The sequence below is a fragment of the Melospiza melodia genome, chromosome 25, assembly GCF_035770615.1.
Source record: "Melospiza melodia melodia isolate bMelMel2 chromosome 25, bMelMel2.pri, whole genome shotgun sequence".
Taxonomy (NCBI): Eukaryota; Metazoa; Chordata; class Aves; order Passeriformes; family Passerellidae; genus Melospiza; species Melospiza melodia.
Window position 1 is genome coordinate 2,711,916 of NC_086218.1, and position 14,833 is coordinate 2,726,748.

The window sequence follows — 14,833 nt, forward strand, 5'->3', positions numbered from 1 at the left end:
TCAGGGATAACCCTGAGAATCCTTTTCTCCCAGCCTGGTGTTTTGAAGGAATCTGAATTCTTCGGCTCTGGTTTCCAAGGTACTTTATTGTTTCTTATCTATAAAATTTTTTCTCTGGCCTGCCAGAGGTCAGACAGAGGCACACTCCCTGCCCCTGGGCTGGTGCCTACATTTTATACTATGAACTATGTGTACTTTATTTATCATTATTTTCCAGTACCTAAAGACACATAGCAGGGGACTTTCAGTATTAATCAAAACAAATGCACCTTTTATTGAGTGCCCACAGAAGATGTAACAAAAGGATTAGAAAGGAGATAAAGGACAGAGAGAGAGAGAAAGGAGGGTTGGGTGAGGGGAGTAGCTACCAACAGCGAGATGAAATCCTCATGGTCCGGCCAATACATCCATATTGTCACATCAGGGAGAGTCTCAAAGTCTTTGGTTAACTCAGGGCTCTTTTATAATCTACCGCCGGGAGGGGAGCAGGACGGCACATCGAGGGCACAGTGGAGAATAAATCCATTGGGAACAGGTACAGACAGTCCAGTTCTGAACAGCACAAACTGGTGCCAGCAGTGAGCGGGGCCCGTTGTTTCAGGACTGGTTCCTATGGGAAACATCCCGCTTCCCATGGCGGACATCCCGCTCCAGTCAGGCCAGCACCCTGAGTAAGAATTTCAAGGGTCTCATCTCAGTTCTTGGAGAGCGCTTCAATCTCTGTCCTTGATGGTAGTCGTGAGGCAGATGAGGGATCTTTGGACCGTCTCTTACAGACTGACATCCCAAAACATAAAAAATGTATGCAACTTCCCATAAACATAAAATGTAATTAATTAATAAATGATAATTATTTTTTCTGATTTAGAATAGCATTATTCTATATTTGTATTGCCATATTTTATATTTATATTTAAAAAATCCATACATTCTTAGCAATCAAAAAATTTATTGGTCACTGATGCTATGAAACACAATTCCCTTCATTAATTCATTGACCGGTGTTGGCTATCAATTTCTCCTTTTTTACGATAATTAGTTCTATTTCAAATGCTTTTGTCATCATTCTTATAACTTTCACAGACAGGGTAAAAGGGGCTACTTTGGGGTCCATGGAGACATTTCTGGGACATATTTGGGGCAGTTTTGGGTCTGGGGAGGGAATTCAGAGAGAACTTGAGGATCTGGAGGACACCTGGGGGAGCCGGGTGGGCACTTGGAGAGGCACTCAGGGATTCTGAACGACAGTTTGGGGTCAGGGGCAGCACTTGGGGGTCCAGGGGGGCCCTTGGAGGTCAGGGAGGGGAATTTGGGGCCCTTCGGGGTCTGGGCGGGCGCTTGGGGGGCTCTGAGGGGGCTCTCTGGGGCGCGGGGGGTGATGGGAGTTGTAAGCGAGTGTATCCTAGGGTTACCGGGGCCGCGGAGCATCACGGGAGTTCAAAGCGCAGCTACATTGACTCTCAGTAGGGCGCGGGGGATGACGGGAGATGAAGTCCCAGCTAAGATAGCGCCGGACATCCGCCGCGGAGCATGCTGGGAGCTGTAGTCCCCGAAGCGGTTGGAACGCTGTGTTTGGGTCTCCAGGAAGGCTCTTGGGGGACACTTTTGCGTCGGAGCCTCGACGTGAGGTCCTCGGGGGAACTCAAACAGCTCGGGAGCCCCTGGGGGCCGCTCGCGGAGCTCTAACCAGGCTCTTTATGGCGCGGGGTACAGCAGGACTTTTAGGCGCGGGACTGTGTTCTGTGCTCTGGGGCCGCGGGGGATGAGAGGAGATGAATTCCCAGAAGTGGCTGTACCAGGCATCTGTGGGGTTGGGAGCACTCAGGGGGTGCAGAGACGCTTTTTGGGGGTCCCGAATGGGCGCTGAGGGGGCACTGAGGGATCCTGGAGGATCTGGGGGACACTGATGGGACAGATGGGGGCGCATCCCGGGGTTTCTGTGGAGCGCGGGGCATGACGGGCGTTGTAGACCCGACTCCAACGAGACTCAAACGGTCCGCGGGGCATCATGGGAGTTGTAGGCAAAAATAAAATATGGTGCTGACATTGGGCACCGCCCTCAGGGCTCTGGTCCCTTCACTGATTGGCTGCTGGAAGCGATGGGCGAGAGCCTCAGAAAATGGGATGCAGTGGAGGTGGGAGCAGCAAAATCACTCTCCTCCAGTCCCTCCAAGTACAGCCGAGTTCATTCCCAGCACAGACCAGTATAACCCCAGTAAAGCCCAGTTCATCCCAAGTAGAACACAGTACAATGCAGTGCCCCTCCAATCCCTCCCAGTACAGCCCAGTTCCTACCAATACACCTGAGTTCATTCCTAGTCGTTCCCAGTTCCCCCCCAATGTCATCCACAGGATCCCCAGTGTCACCCGGTTGTCCCAGTCCTCCCCAGTGTCACTCTCAGTATGTCCCAGTGTCTCCCACAGCATTCCCAATGTCCCCAGTATGTCCCAGTCCTCCCCAGTGTTTCCAAGGACAGTTTCATTTCTCACGGTGGCCGTGGCACCCAAACCCAGCAGTGGGGTCAGTGCAGTGCCCATGGCCACAGCCCCTTGCAGGGGCCCAGGGCAGCTTGGGCTGATGATCCACCCTCACAGCTGGCCCAGGGCAGCTCTGCAGTGCCTTTGGTGGCACCTGGGGCTGGCACACACCTGAGCAGTGTGTCTGTTTGCAGTGGGGAAACTCAGCAGTTTCAGATTGCTTCAAAAAACCCCAAAAAGGGAAAACCCCTCTTAGGCTGGGTGCAGCCAGCTCTGCAAGCACAGCAGGGCCCAGGGGAGAGAGGACAGACAGGATGGGGCTGGGCAATGTTGAGCAAGGTTGTCCACACTGGGTCAGAGCTCAAGGCACAGCTTCTGTGAGCAGGCCAGAGCTGCTGAGGAGAGACCCCAGGTCAATATCAATCACAGAATGCTGCAATCACCTCTGCCCTAAAGAGAAATAAAATAAAATAAAATACTTTATTTAAAATAGGAATGTGTATTTCTCACGAGTTCTTTAAAATCTTTCTCCATAACTGGACTAGGAAAACTTTAATTACCCTCTCAGGGCTTTGGTGTTGTTTACATCAGACACAGTCCGAGAGAGTGTCTTCAAAAAACTTCTCAAGCACTCAAACTTAAACTGATAGACTGAAGTTTCTTGAAGTTTTAATGGGTCCCACTGAGGGACACGACAGGGAAAGTGTCCCCAGATTCCAGTTAGAGCAGAACGCTGGAGTCAGTGATGGCAGCTGGGGACAAACAAGGCCAAGGTATCTGTGGTGCTGAGCACACCTGGATGTGTTTGAGGAATGCAAAGGGCCAAGGCCTGAGCCCCAGCCCCTGGCCAGGCAGATCCTGTCCCTCCCTCCTTGCTCAGGGCTCTTCCCGGGATGGGCACTGGCATGTGGGGATGTGCAATGCCAAGGGCAGGAGCATGGGGCGGCCCCTGCCAGGCTGCTGAGCAGGGACAAGGAGGCAATGAGGCCCCAGCCCTGCAAGGGTCACTTGTCTCCTGCTCCTGCCTCAGGCCCAGGGCCAGCAGCCATGGCCAAAGTGCTGCCCAAGTTGGCTCTGGCAGGGCTGTCTTGCAGCTGCTGCCCATCCCTGTGCCCTGTGCAGCCCAGGCTGTCCCACGGTGTCCCTGCCCTGGGCCTCTGTCCCTGCAGGCTGTCGGCATCCCCCGGCTGCCCCACCTGGCTGGGCCCTTCCTTTGCTGACAGCTCTGCCTCCTTCCTGCCCACACAAAGCCTGGGGCTGATACCAAAAGTGTTCATTCCATTTTTCCCCTGCCTGTGAACTTTCAGCACAGGAACAAGGCATGCAGGGGCTGCTTTCCCAGCAAGGAGGGTTGGAAGAGAAGAAGAAGACATCTGGCTCAAGGGTGCAGGGATAGAGAAAACAAGACCTTGTTTGTGAACTTGGGGTGGGTTTAATGCAAATGGTAAATTGTCATTCACATTTAGTGACTGTATATAAGCAACATACTGGTAGAATTCCATGTCCATGTAAGGTTAGGAGTTATCACATGGTGGACCTCAGGCCTGAATAAATGATTCCCTCTGAATTAGCAAATTAGTGTTAAGGAGCCTTATTCTGATATTTTGGACATTTGGTGACAGCAGAGGTTCACAGAACCAAGGACTCAGCTGTGACATTGTGGAACCCCATGGAACAAAGGGTCCATTGTGATGCAGTGGAACCCCATGGAACCAAAGTCCATTGTATCAGAGCAAGTCCTCAAGGAGAGCATTGCTGACAGTATGGAAGATCATGGAGCCATGGTGTCATTGTGACAGTGTGGGGCTGCATGGAACCAATGGTCCATTGGGACACTGCAGAACCTTCTTGAATCAAGGGTATCATATTCGGCTATGGAACCTCATGGAACAAAGGATCCATGGTGACAATGCAGTGCTCAGATCATTGTTGACAGTGTGAAAGCTCCTGGAACCAAAAGTCCATTGTGACCCAGCAAAGGCTCCTGGGAAAAAGGGTCCCTTGTGGCTCTGTGGGGCTTCCCAGAACCAAGGAGAACATTTGGACACTGTGGGGCCTCATGGAACCACGTGGCACTGTGACACAGCGGGGCCACATGGAGCCAAGGGGCCACTGAGACACTGAGGAACCTCAGGGAACCAAAAGTCCATTGTTACACTGAGGGGCCCTGTGGAACCACTGGGACCATGGTGACACCGTGGTGCTCCATGGAACCAAGGGGCCATTCTGATTCTGCTTTGCCTCATGGAGCCAAGGAGCCACCATGACACTGCAGGGCCTTGTGGAACTAAGGCAGCCTTGTGACACTGCAGGGCCCTTGGAACCAAGGGTCCATTTGGATATTGCAGGACCTCATGGAACCATGGAGAACATTATGGCCCTTCAGAACCCATTGGAACCAAGGGGGCATTGTGACACCTCTGTACCTCATGGAATCACAGGGACCACAGTGACACTGTGGGGCTCCATGGGACAAAGGGGCCATTCTGACACCGTGGAACCAAGGAGGCCATTGCTCTGCTATGGGACATCATGGAACCAAGTGGGCCATTGTGACACAGCAAGGCCTCATGGAACCAAGGGCACAATAGTGACACTGCATGGCTCTAAACGACAAAGGGGGCATTCTTAAAGTGCAGAACCTAGGAGACCACTGTGACCCTATGGGGCATCATGGAACCAAAAGTCCATTGTGACACAGCACAGCCTTATGGTACCATGGAGGCCATTTTCACACTTTCAGGCCTTGTGAAACCAAAGGGCCATTGTGGCACTTTGTGTCTCCATGGAACCAAGGAGTCCATTGTGACACTATGAGGCCCTGTTGGGCCAAAGGGCAATTGTGGCCCTGTGTGGCACCATGGAACCAAGGAGAAAATGGTGCCACTACAGGGCCCCATGGAACTAAGGATTCTTGGAACAGTGCGGGACTCATGGTCCATTGTGATATTGTGCGGCCTCATGGAACTTAGAGGGAACAATTGTGACGCTGTGGGGCCCAGTGGAAGCATGGGGCCAGTGTGACACAGCTGGGCCTCATGCAGGCAAGGGACCACTGTGATTCTGAGGAGCTCAAATTAACCAAGGGGCCATTTTGACACTCTGCAGCTGTGGAGACCCTTAGAGGCATTCCTTGGGTTAGGGAGACACAAGAAACTTCCCTCAAAAGCTGTTCAACCCCATTGGCTCCTTCCCCTTGTACTGTGTCCCTCAGCCACTCCCTCCCCGTTCCCCCATTGGCCCCATCTTTGTACTGCCCCCATGGCACTGATCAGCCCCTACCTCTGGAGATACAGAAACCTGGACTCCCCCCTGGACTCCCTGCTAACAGTACAGAAACTCATGGAACCAAGGGGCTGTGGTGACACAGCAGGGCCACATGGAACCCAGGAGACCAGCGACATTTAGGGACCTCATTGAACCAGAGTCCATTGTGACACTGCAGAAACAAGGAGACCATTGTTGATGCTATGAAAGCTCATGGAACCAAGCAGCCATTGTGACACTCCAGGGCCTTGTTGAACCAGGCAGACCATTGTGACACCACAGAACCTCACGGCACTGAGGGTTTATTGTGACACTGCAGGGCCTGTGGAGCCGATTTTCCATTGTGACAGTGTGTATCTGAGGAGACCATTGTGACATCATGGAACCTTGTGGAACCAAGGATCCATTGTTACAGTCCAGAACCAAGGGGACCATGGTGACAGTACAGAACCTCAGAGGACCAAGATTCCATTGTTATGCAGTGGGGCTTCATGGAACCAAGGAACCACTGTGACACAGCAGGGCCACATGGAACCAATGGTCCATGGAGATACTGTGGGTCCAAGGAGACCATGGTGATGCTGTGGAACCTCGTGGAACCAAGGAGCCATTGTGACAATGTTGGGCCCCATGGAACCAAATATTCATGGTGACACAGTGGGGCTGCTTGTGACCAATTGTCCATTGTGACACTGCAGATCCAAGAGACCAGGGCGACAGTATGGCAGTTCATGGAACCACGGGGCTGTTGTGACACACCAAGGCCTTGTGGAATCAAGGAGAGCATTGTGGCAGTGGAGAACCAAGGAGGCCATTCTGACAGTATGGAACCCAATGGAACCAAGGGTCTTTTGTTATAGAGCAGAGCCTCATGGAGCCAAGGGGCCATTGTGAAACTGTGGGGCAAAAGGAGTCAAAGACACCACTGGTGCTTGTCTCCCTGATTCTTTAAGATTTTCTATGCCTTCTGATGTTTACATTCTTGTATTAAACTTTCTCACACACTTTCTGTAAATAACTTATTGTTTTGCATTCTTTTATGGAGGAGGAGAAATTTGATTGACTGCTGGATTGTCCACTGTCATTGGAGAGGTGGCACTGTCACCCTCCAATCCACTGTCACTTTTGGAAATCTATAAATGTTGGAGTCAGAAAATAAACTTCCCTTTTTTGCCTTGAGAACAGCAGTGTGTGTGCATTGTGTTATTTCGTGTCATATAGTGACAGATAGTGAAATCTGCTGGATAGAAACCTTGTCACACAGTTTTGAGTATTTGAAACTACATATTCTTTATTACATACAGCATGGCAGTTATTTGGGTGATCCTTAATCCATCTGAGTGCACTGAGCATCAAGTGAACAGTTTTTTGCAGGTACACTTATTACATATTCATGAGCTATCCCCACTTCCTTTGACTTTAATTGACATAGTTGCACCCCTTATCAGAAGTCTTTATATGATTCTTTGGAGTCTGTCTCCAACATCCGCTGTCCTTTTTAGATGGCTGATCCTCAACTTTTGAGTAAGGGCAATATCATTTTTATGCATAACTTCTGCTTTGTAAGCCTTACAGAGCACAGCTGTCATCCTGCTTGTGTTTTGTGTGAGTTGCATCCTTTATCTGTTTCTCCAAGGTTATGCTGTTCTGTTCTACTGTCCTCACCAAGTCCTCCGTTTTTCACTCAGTTCCTTATGGGCATTGGTCTCTCAATATCTGTATTTCATTTTATGGCGTAGGGCACTATAACACTGAATTGTGATGCAAGCTAAATCCATACAGCAATTACTGTGCTAACCAATTTAAACAAATGTTTTAACCAAACCTTGAGTAACCATGAAGGAAGTTTGGTCCAGATTTCTTCAAATCCCCAGGAGGTTTCATCTTGAGCTGTGCATTGAAAGAATGTTTAAACTATTATACTCTGTCCGAAAGTCAGTTCTTGAGCTTTCTGGATCAAGAGAAGAGCAGCTGCTGCTGACACCAGACAGCCCAGACAGCCCTGACTGACATTGTCTGGTTGCTGTGAAAAGAGGCACAGCCCTGCTCCAGTCTCCAGCAACTGTGACAGCACTCCCTGTGCTGGGTTTTATCTCTCATAGGGAAACAGATCTAATGGGTCCACAGGGTCTGGGAGCCTCAAAGCAGGGCCTGCATGAGGGCTCGCTGGAGCTGTGAAAAGGCAGCCCATGCCACACCAGTCCAGACTATAAAGTCCTGCTGGCCTGCCTTCAAGAGCTCACACAGAGGTTTACCAGCAGCCCACAATTGCTGATGCATAGCTGACATCATCCCACCACCCTGAGAAATGCCTGTGACTCATCATTTATGGCTATGTGAGTTGGCAAGTTGCTTCTTTTCCTTCCTGTCCCAACCTCCTTTGTCCATGGAGGATTTCAAATCTCAGGTAGGGTTCTGTGGTCTGGACTGTTTGTACTTTGTATCCACTAAGTCACAGAAAATTCTGCAATGCTACAGTCTGATTCCTGCATTGCTGCAGCGGCCTCAGAATGCCATCTCCAAACTGGAACAAGACTCCAAGAGAGTTCTTGTCCTAGGGTGACGTTATAATGCTTGTATCCCCAGTTGTCTGCTGTGTTTATGCTGGATATTACATTCTGTGCCTTCAAGACTGGCTCTGAAAAGCTAAGTTTTGTTTTGTTATCAGCCTGCTCACTCCCCCACAGTTGGTGGGACACAGACAGTGCAGTACATAGGGCTGCTTTTGCTTTTTACTCTTGCTTTTGCTCTTGCTTTTGCTTTTGCTTGTTAGTTAGTTTAGCTAGGCAGTCTGAATTTTCCCTGGACTGTTTTTCTTTCCCTTTTTTGGAACCATTTGAAACTGCTCTGGACTGGGCCCTGGGAACACCGAGAGTTTGCACCTTGTGGCTGCAGCAGCTGCCCCAGCACTGCAGGGACTGAGAACAGAGCGACCATCCCCAAGAGAGACTTTCTGAATTTGTCATCTTTTCAGAGCTGTGAATGAGTTTTGTCATCCGGTATCATTTATTTTGTGTCCTGGCGGGTGCTTTGCCTGTTAAATAAACAGGTTCTTTCTACTTCTCTCTGAGGAATCCTTCCCAAACCGGTTATGGGGGGAGGAGGAGCTGTGTAGGTTTGCTTTCTGGAGGGGCCCTCCTTTTGGAGGTTTTCTCCCAAATTTGCCCTAAACCAGGACAGTTCTGATGTTTCCATTCCTCCAGTTCTTTTGCCACTTGGTTTCCAAATATGGTGGGGGTATTTTTAAACCCCTATGGTAGAACTGGCTGAGTCAGTTGGGTTCTTCTCACTGTGTTTGGACTTTCCTGTTCAGAAGTAAATAGTTCTTGACCTTCACTACTCAAAGAGATACAGAAAAAGCCACTTTCAAATTCTATACTGTGAACCATTTTAATTTTTCACTCCATGTTGTTAGCAAAGTACAAGAATTTCCTGCTGACAGGTGTTTACCTCCTGCTGTCTCATTTATGGTTCTAGGATCCTGTATCAGCAACTAATCCTCTCCATTTGCCTTTTTAACTGGCAGAATAGGGGTATTAAATTTGAATTCATGTTCCTTCAACTGGCCTTATTTTATAAATCTTTTCACAAGAGATAATAAACCCTTACAAATTTCTTTTTTAAAAGGTATTGCTTTTGTCTTACTGGTCTTGCTCAGGGTTTCAATTTATTTCTTAGAGGCTCTGCTTCTCTGGGTTACTCGGGCACCTCTTCAGAGTACCAGATTTACTGGTACTCTGAAGAGGTGCCCGAGTAACCCAGAAAAGAGGTGCCTCAAGTGATACAGATGGCAGATGGATCTTGAAGATTCTGATTTTGAAGATTGCAGTGCAAAAATAGAAGCTTTCACATAATTAGATTTTGGAGTAATAACCTGCATTTTGCCATTTAAATCTTGATTTTATCTTTCAGGTTTTCCGATAAGTCATCCAAGGAGAGCCTTTAGTAAATTGAGTAGATACAAAAACTGGGGAGTCATCCCTTGTTTTCCTAATTTAAAAGCAATGGGCTGGAAAAATGGCTGAGTTTCATCATTCCCTGTTGCACCAATGATTGTTATAAAATTATTACTCAAGTTTCCTTTTGCTGTATTTAGCACAGAGTGACCAGTTCCTGTAGCCACTAAAAATTCTAACTCCTCATTGACTTCCTCCCTCCCCAGCTTAGCTGTGACCAGAGGTTCTGCTGGGAAAGAATCCTCTGGTCCCCCTCAGGGACCATCAGTGATGGCCACAAGAGGGGGGGTTTGTATTGTAACTGCAGACAGTCCCTTTTCAAAAGCCTCTTTCTTACAATGTGCACATTGATTAACACCAAGGCTCTTTTCTTTCTTCCTCTGCTATTCTTTGATGAGCCCTCAGGGATGTAAGAGCTGAAATGAGGGATGCAGGACTCCAGGCAGCTCTCCAAAATGCAGTTTATTCCATCCAAGAGGTTACAGCAGTCCAGGGTCATGGGTGACAGAGCTGTGCCTACAGCTGTCAGCTCCAGGCAGGCCTGGAGACCCTTTGGTTTTGGTTACATTGCATTATATACTCTTCTTTGCTGAGCATCTTAATACAGTAGAACCAATCTATACCTTAACTTTTACCTATAGCCTATCATAACTCCAGTAATTGCCATATTCATGTTACTATTCTCCAATCACTAAAAGTTAGTACATTACAGTTTAAGCTAGAAGTTGTTTTTCAGTTTTCTTGCGGTGGAAAATTCTGAGACCTTTTTCCTACTTGCAACATCAGCAGGCTTGTTTGCCTGTGCTATCTTCCTGCTTGGTAAAAACATCTCGTTTGAGGTGGGTTTATCCTCTGCTCTAAATCATAAAAACCCCATCTAACAGACCCTTTGCCTCCTTGGTTATCCAGTAAGACTGGATCAGCAATTCTTTTCTTCTATATAAAAACTTGCTTCCATCTCTATTCCTTCTTTGGGTTCTACGTTTAAAAATCTTTCTGCTAGGCATACATATCTATGAGACTTTCTTGCCAAACTTTCATCCTTCCCAACACAGGGAAAAGATTGAATTGTGGAATAACTCACATTGGATGAGGGCCCTTTGCAACAGAGCCTTCAACTGCATCAAATGTGGCTTCACTTAAAGCTGTTCTGATTTGTTCTATTAATCCACCTGCCCTGGGTCTTTGGAGTGTGGAAGCATCTCAAGTAATTGTGATTTGCTCAGTTTTACTCAGCTGTGCAGCAGAAGGTGCTACAGGGGTCTCTGAAGCAGTCAGAGCCTCCAGCCAGGCTGGTGATCACTGCATTTATGCACAAGAATCAGCCTGAGCCCAGCAGGATCTGCTCATCTCTAGGGCTGCCCCGAGTCCCCACCTGGAGAACTCCAAAACATTTCAGTCCCACAGGTAATTTCGAAGGTGACTCATTTTTGCTCATTTTGGAGTTGGTTCATTTTGAGGGCTCTTGACTGAGCTCAGTCACTTGGTTTCAAGTTGATGGCCTGTCTCAGACCAGCCTCTGCTCTGCTCTGTGTGGACAATGAGATGGGAGAGTCCTTGGGCCACCCAGGGGACCGGTGACTTCGGTGCTCTGGTTGCCATCAACAGAGCTTTGTTTCACTGCTTCCCCCTCCTCTTGTCCCCGGCATTTTAAATAATTCTATTTTCAAAGCCATCTGGTCTGCTATTCATGTCTAAAAGCAAACCAAAAAACCTGAAAAGGAAAATACCTTTTTTTTAGAAATAGCTTTATTTTAGACTTTATTAGAAAATACAGTCTTTATTGCATATATTTTTCTCATGTATCTTTCCTTAGCTGTGTATTTTAGTTTCAAAACCGAGTAACTTAATTACTTAATTAATCAGGGATTTGAGACTTGAAAAGTGAGTTTAATCTATTCCCTGGAGGCACCCAGAAGAATTTGTTGTCTCGAGGCTCCCTCTGTAACCAATGGAGACAAGAGAACATTTGGAGGCTGGGTGCTCCCATCTGGCACACAAAACAAAAATTACAAATATCTTCCTGGCACTTTTCTCTCACTCTGCATTTGGGTTATTTGATAGCAATAGCAATGAAGGACTGCACGGGAACAGGTGCATTTTGGTGCAGACAAGAGACAGCTCAGATTGTGACACTCTGTGTGGGTCCATAATAAATTCCAGTCCTCATTTGGAGTACTCAAAAACCAAGTTATACTTGGTCCCTATTCTGCCCTCCCCATTACTTTCCTGACGAGCCAGAGAGGGAAAAGCTGTGGAAGAAAGCAGAGGATTGCAAAAGACATACTTGGGATTGCTTATTTTGGAATCAACAGATCCTCAGGGACTCCTGGTCCAAAGGCAAGTACTGAAAAGTAGAAACAAGGAAGTTCAATGCACAGATTGGATGTAATCTCACAGTTTAGTGTTTGTGCTGTAGATGAGAGGTGTTTGGCACATGGGTGTGACAGATTTTGCAGTAGGTTTGTGTGAGCTGGGAATTTCCCAGGAAAGGGGGGAAATAGCCAAACACTCTTTAGAATCCTCTGTTCTGGTGAAAGAATTCTTTGGAAGTGTTTGGAAAAGGTAGAAAGAACACAATAAATCCGTGGGGTCTCTATCTGAAATGGTAAACAGAACAATCAGGATGTGAGAATTGTTTGAAGCACAATCTCTGTGCTCTATAGCAAGACTGCAGGAAAAGAAAGAAGCAGAGAAGGAAGGATAGAAATGTTTGTCCAGACTGTGAAATTTTCCCACTTGTTTTTGCCCTGTTCCTGTCTCAGCAGGATGAGCTGGAATTCAGCATGGGACCAGAAAATGAAACAGCAGTTACTGAGTTCATCCTAGAGGGTTTCCCAGAGCTGGATCCAAGGCTGCAGGTATTTTTCTCTCTGGTCCTTCTGCTCATGTACCTGACAACAGTGATGGGGAATGCAACCATCATTTTCCTTGTGTGTGTGGATCACTACCTGCAAACCCCCATGTACTTTTTCATCAGCAACCTGGCCTTCCTGGAAATCTGGTTTACATCCTCCACAAGCATCAAACTGTTTGTGATGCTGAGTTCTGGTCAGAACACTCTCTCACTAAGCAGCTGCTTTGCCCAAAACTATTTCTATTTTGCTATGGGCTGCACAGAGTTCATGCTGCTTGTTGTCATGTCCTTTGACCGCTATGTTGCCATCTGCCAACCTTTGCGCTATGCTGCCATCATGAAGCCTCAGCTCTGTGTCCGCCTGGTTGTTGCTGCTTGGATCCTCAGCTTTGCCCTGCTGAGCTACCGGCTGCTCTTCCTCTCCAAGCTGTCCTTCTGTGGCTCCAAGATCCCCCATTTCTTTTGTGACAACTCCCCCTTGTTCAAACTGTCCTGCTCTGACACCAGCCTGCTCTGGAAAATAGACTCTGTCTTCATATCCTGTGTTGTGCTGGGTTCCTTGTGTTTGACTCTGGCATTTTACATCTGCATCGTTTTCTGTGTTCTGCATCTTCCAGCAGCCTCTGGGAGGAAGAAAGCTTTGACTACGTGTTCTTCCCATCTCATCACCTTATCCATTGCCTACGGGAGCTGCATTGCTCTCTACACACGTCCTGCAGAAGTTGTTTCCTTGAGCACCAACAAAAGTGTAGCTCTGCTGAATACAGTCCTGTACCCATTCTTAAATCCATTCATCTACAGCCTTCGGAACAAACCTGTAATCCTGGCCCTGAGCAAATCCATTGCAAGGGCAAGAACAAAGCTTTTCCCCTAACCATGGTGCATTTCTGGAAAGCCATCCCAAGAATCTGGTGTCATCTGTTACACAATAGCAGCGCCTGTGAGTGCAGCTTCCAAACAGGGCTGCCTCAGGTTAAGAGATAAGAGACTCATCTGCACACCCAGACAGGGCATCGACAATGGCAGGAGGAGAAACTCAGTTCACTCTCTGCCCTGGCTGCTCCCAGGACCATTTACTGGAGAGCCACCAGCTCATTAAGGGCCAATCTGCATAACAGAGAAGAGTTCAGAAGAACAGTGGCAAGTGACAATCCAAATTACAGCTCCTGGGCAACGGACACCTTGTCCAGCTCCTTCCCTGGGACAGCCAGCTGCCCCAGTGTCTAGGTTTGGAATCGCAAAGTCACTGAGAGCAGGTGGGGAAGACTGGGGGGAATTGGAAGGGACTGGGAACGAACTCAGGTGTATTGGGACGGACAGGGCTGTACTGGCAGGGACAGGAGGGGGTGAATGGGCTGTTCCCGCCTCCACCGCCTCCCATTTGCCGAGGCTCCCGCCCATCACGGCCTGCAGCCATTGAGCGCCAGAGGCTGGGGCCCCGAGAGCGGTGCCTAGGGTGGGCGCCATGTTTTCTGGTTTTGCCTACAACTCCCGTCATGCCCCGGGGCCCAATTAAGTCCCACTGCAGTCGGGACTACAACGCCCGTCATGCCCCGCGCTGTACAGGCGCCCCCCCCCCCCCCCCCCCCATCCGCCCCCATCTGTCCCATAAATGTCCCCCAGACCCTCCAGGATCCCTCAGTGCCCCCTCAGCGCCCATTAGGGAGACCTCAAAAGCGTCTCCGGACCCCCCTGAGTGCTCCCAACCCCACAGATGCCCGGTACAGCCTCTTCTGGGAATTCATCTCCTCTCATCCCCCGCGACCCCAGAGCCCCTCAGAACACAGTCCCGCGCCTAAAACTCCTGCCGTGCCCCGCGCCCTAAAAAGCCCAGTTAGAGCTCCCCGAGCTTCTCCCAAGGGCTCTCGAACCGTTTACGTTTCCCCGAGGATCTCAAGTCGAGGCTCGGACACAAAAGTGTCCCCTAAGAGCCTTCCCGAACCCCCAAACATCGTGTTCCAGCAACTTCCGGGACTACAGCTCCCATCATGCTCCGCGGCGGATGTCCAGCGCTATCTTAGCCGGGACTTTATCTCCCGTAATGCTCCGCGTTCCACCGAGAGCCATTCCATCTGCGCTTTGAACTCCCGTGATGCTCCGTTGCCCCGTTAAACCGTATGATACCCTCGCCTATAACTCCCATCACCCCCCGCGCCCCAGACAGCCCGTTCGAACCCGGCAAGGGCCCGCCCGGACCCCGAAGGGCCACAGATTCCGCTCCCTGACTTCCAAGGGCCCCCCCTGGAGCCCAAAGTGCTGCCCCTGACTCCCTGAG

At 49.1% G+C, this 14,833-nt stretch overlaps 1 protein-coding gene and 1 long non-coding RNA gene across 2 annotated transcripts; one reads left to right on the forward strand and one right to left on the reverse strand.

The window, feature by feature from the left end:
* Positions 1-11,328: 11,328 nt before the first annotated feature.
* Positions 11,329-14,495, reverse strand: LOC134429174 (uncharacterized). Its single transcript, XR_010030537.1, has 3 exons — positions 14,430-14,495; positions 11,989-12,048; positions 11,329-11,415 (listed from the first exon to the last, which is right to left on the reverse strand). It is a non-coding gene; the product is annotated as an uncharacterized LOC134429174 (long non-coding RNA).
* LOC134429173 (olfactory receptor 6M1-like) lies at positions 12,379-13,768 on the forward strand. The gene has a single exon (XM_063176276.1). It carries the CDS (start codon positions 12,488-12,490, stop codon positions 13,430-13,432), a length of 945 nt encoding a protein of 314 aa, XP_063032346.1. The 5' UTR covers positions 12,379-12,487; the 3' UTR covers positions 13,433-13,768.
* Positions 14,496-14,833: the final 338 nt, after the last annotated feature.

Coding starts and splice junctions, on each gene's coding strand:
- LOC134429173 (XM_063176276.1), top strand. CDS start 12,488: ATGGGACCAGAAAATGAAACAGCAGTTACTGAGTTCATCCTAGAGGGT.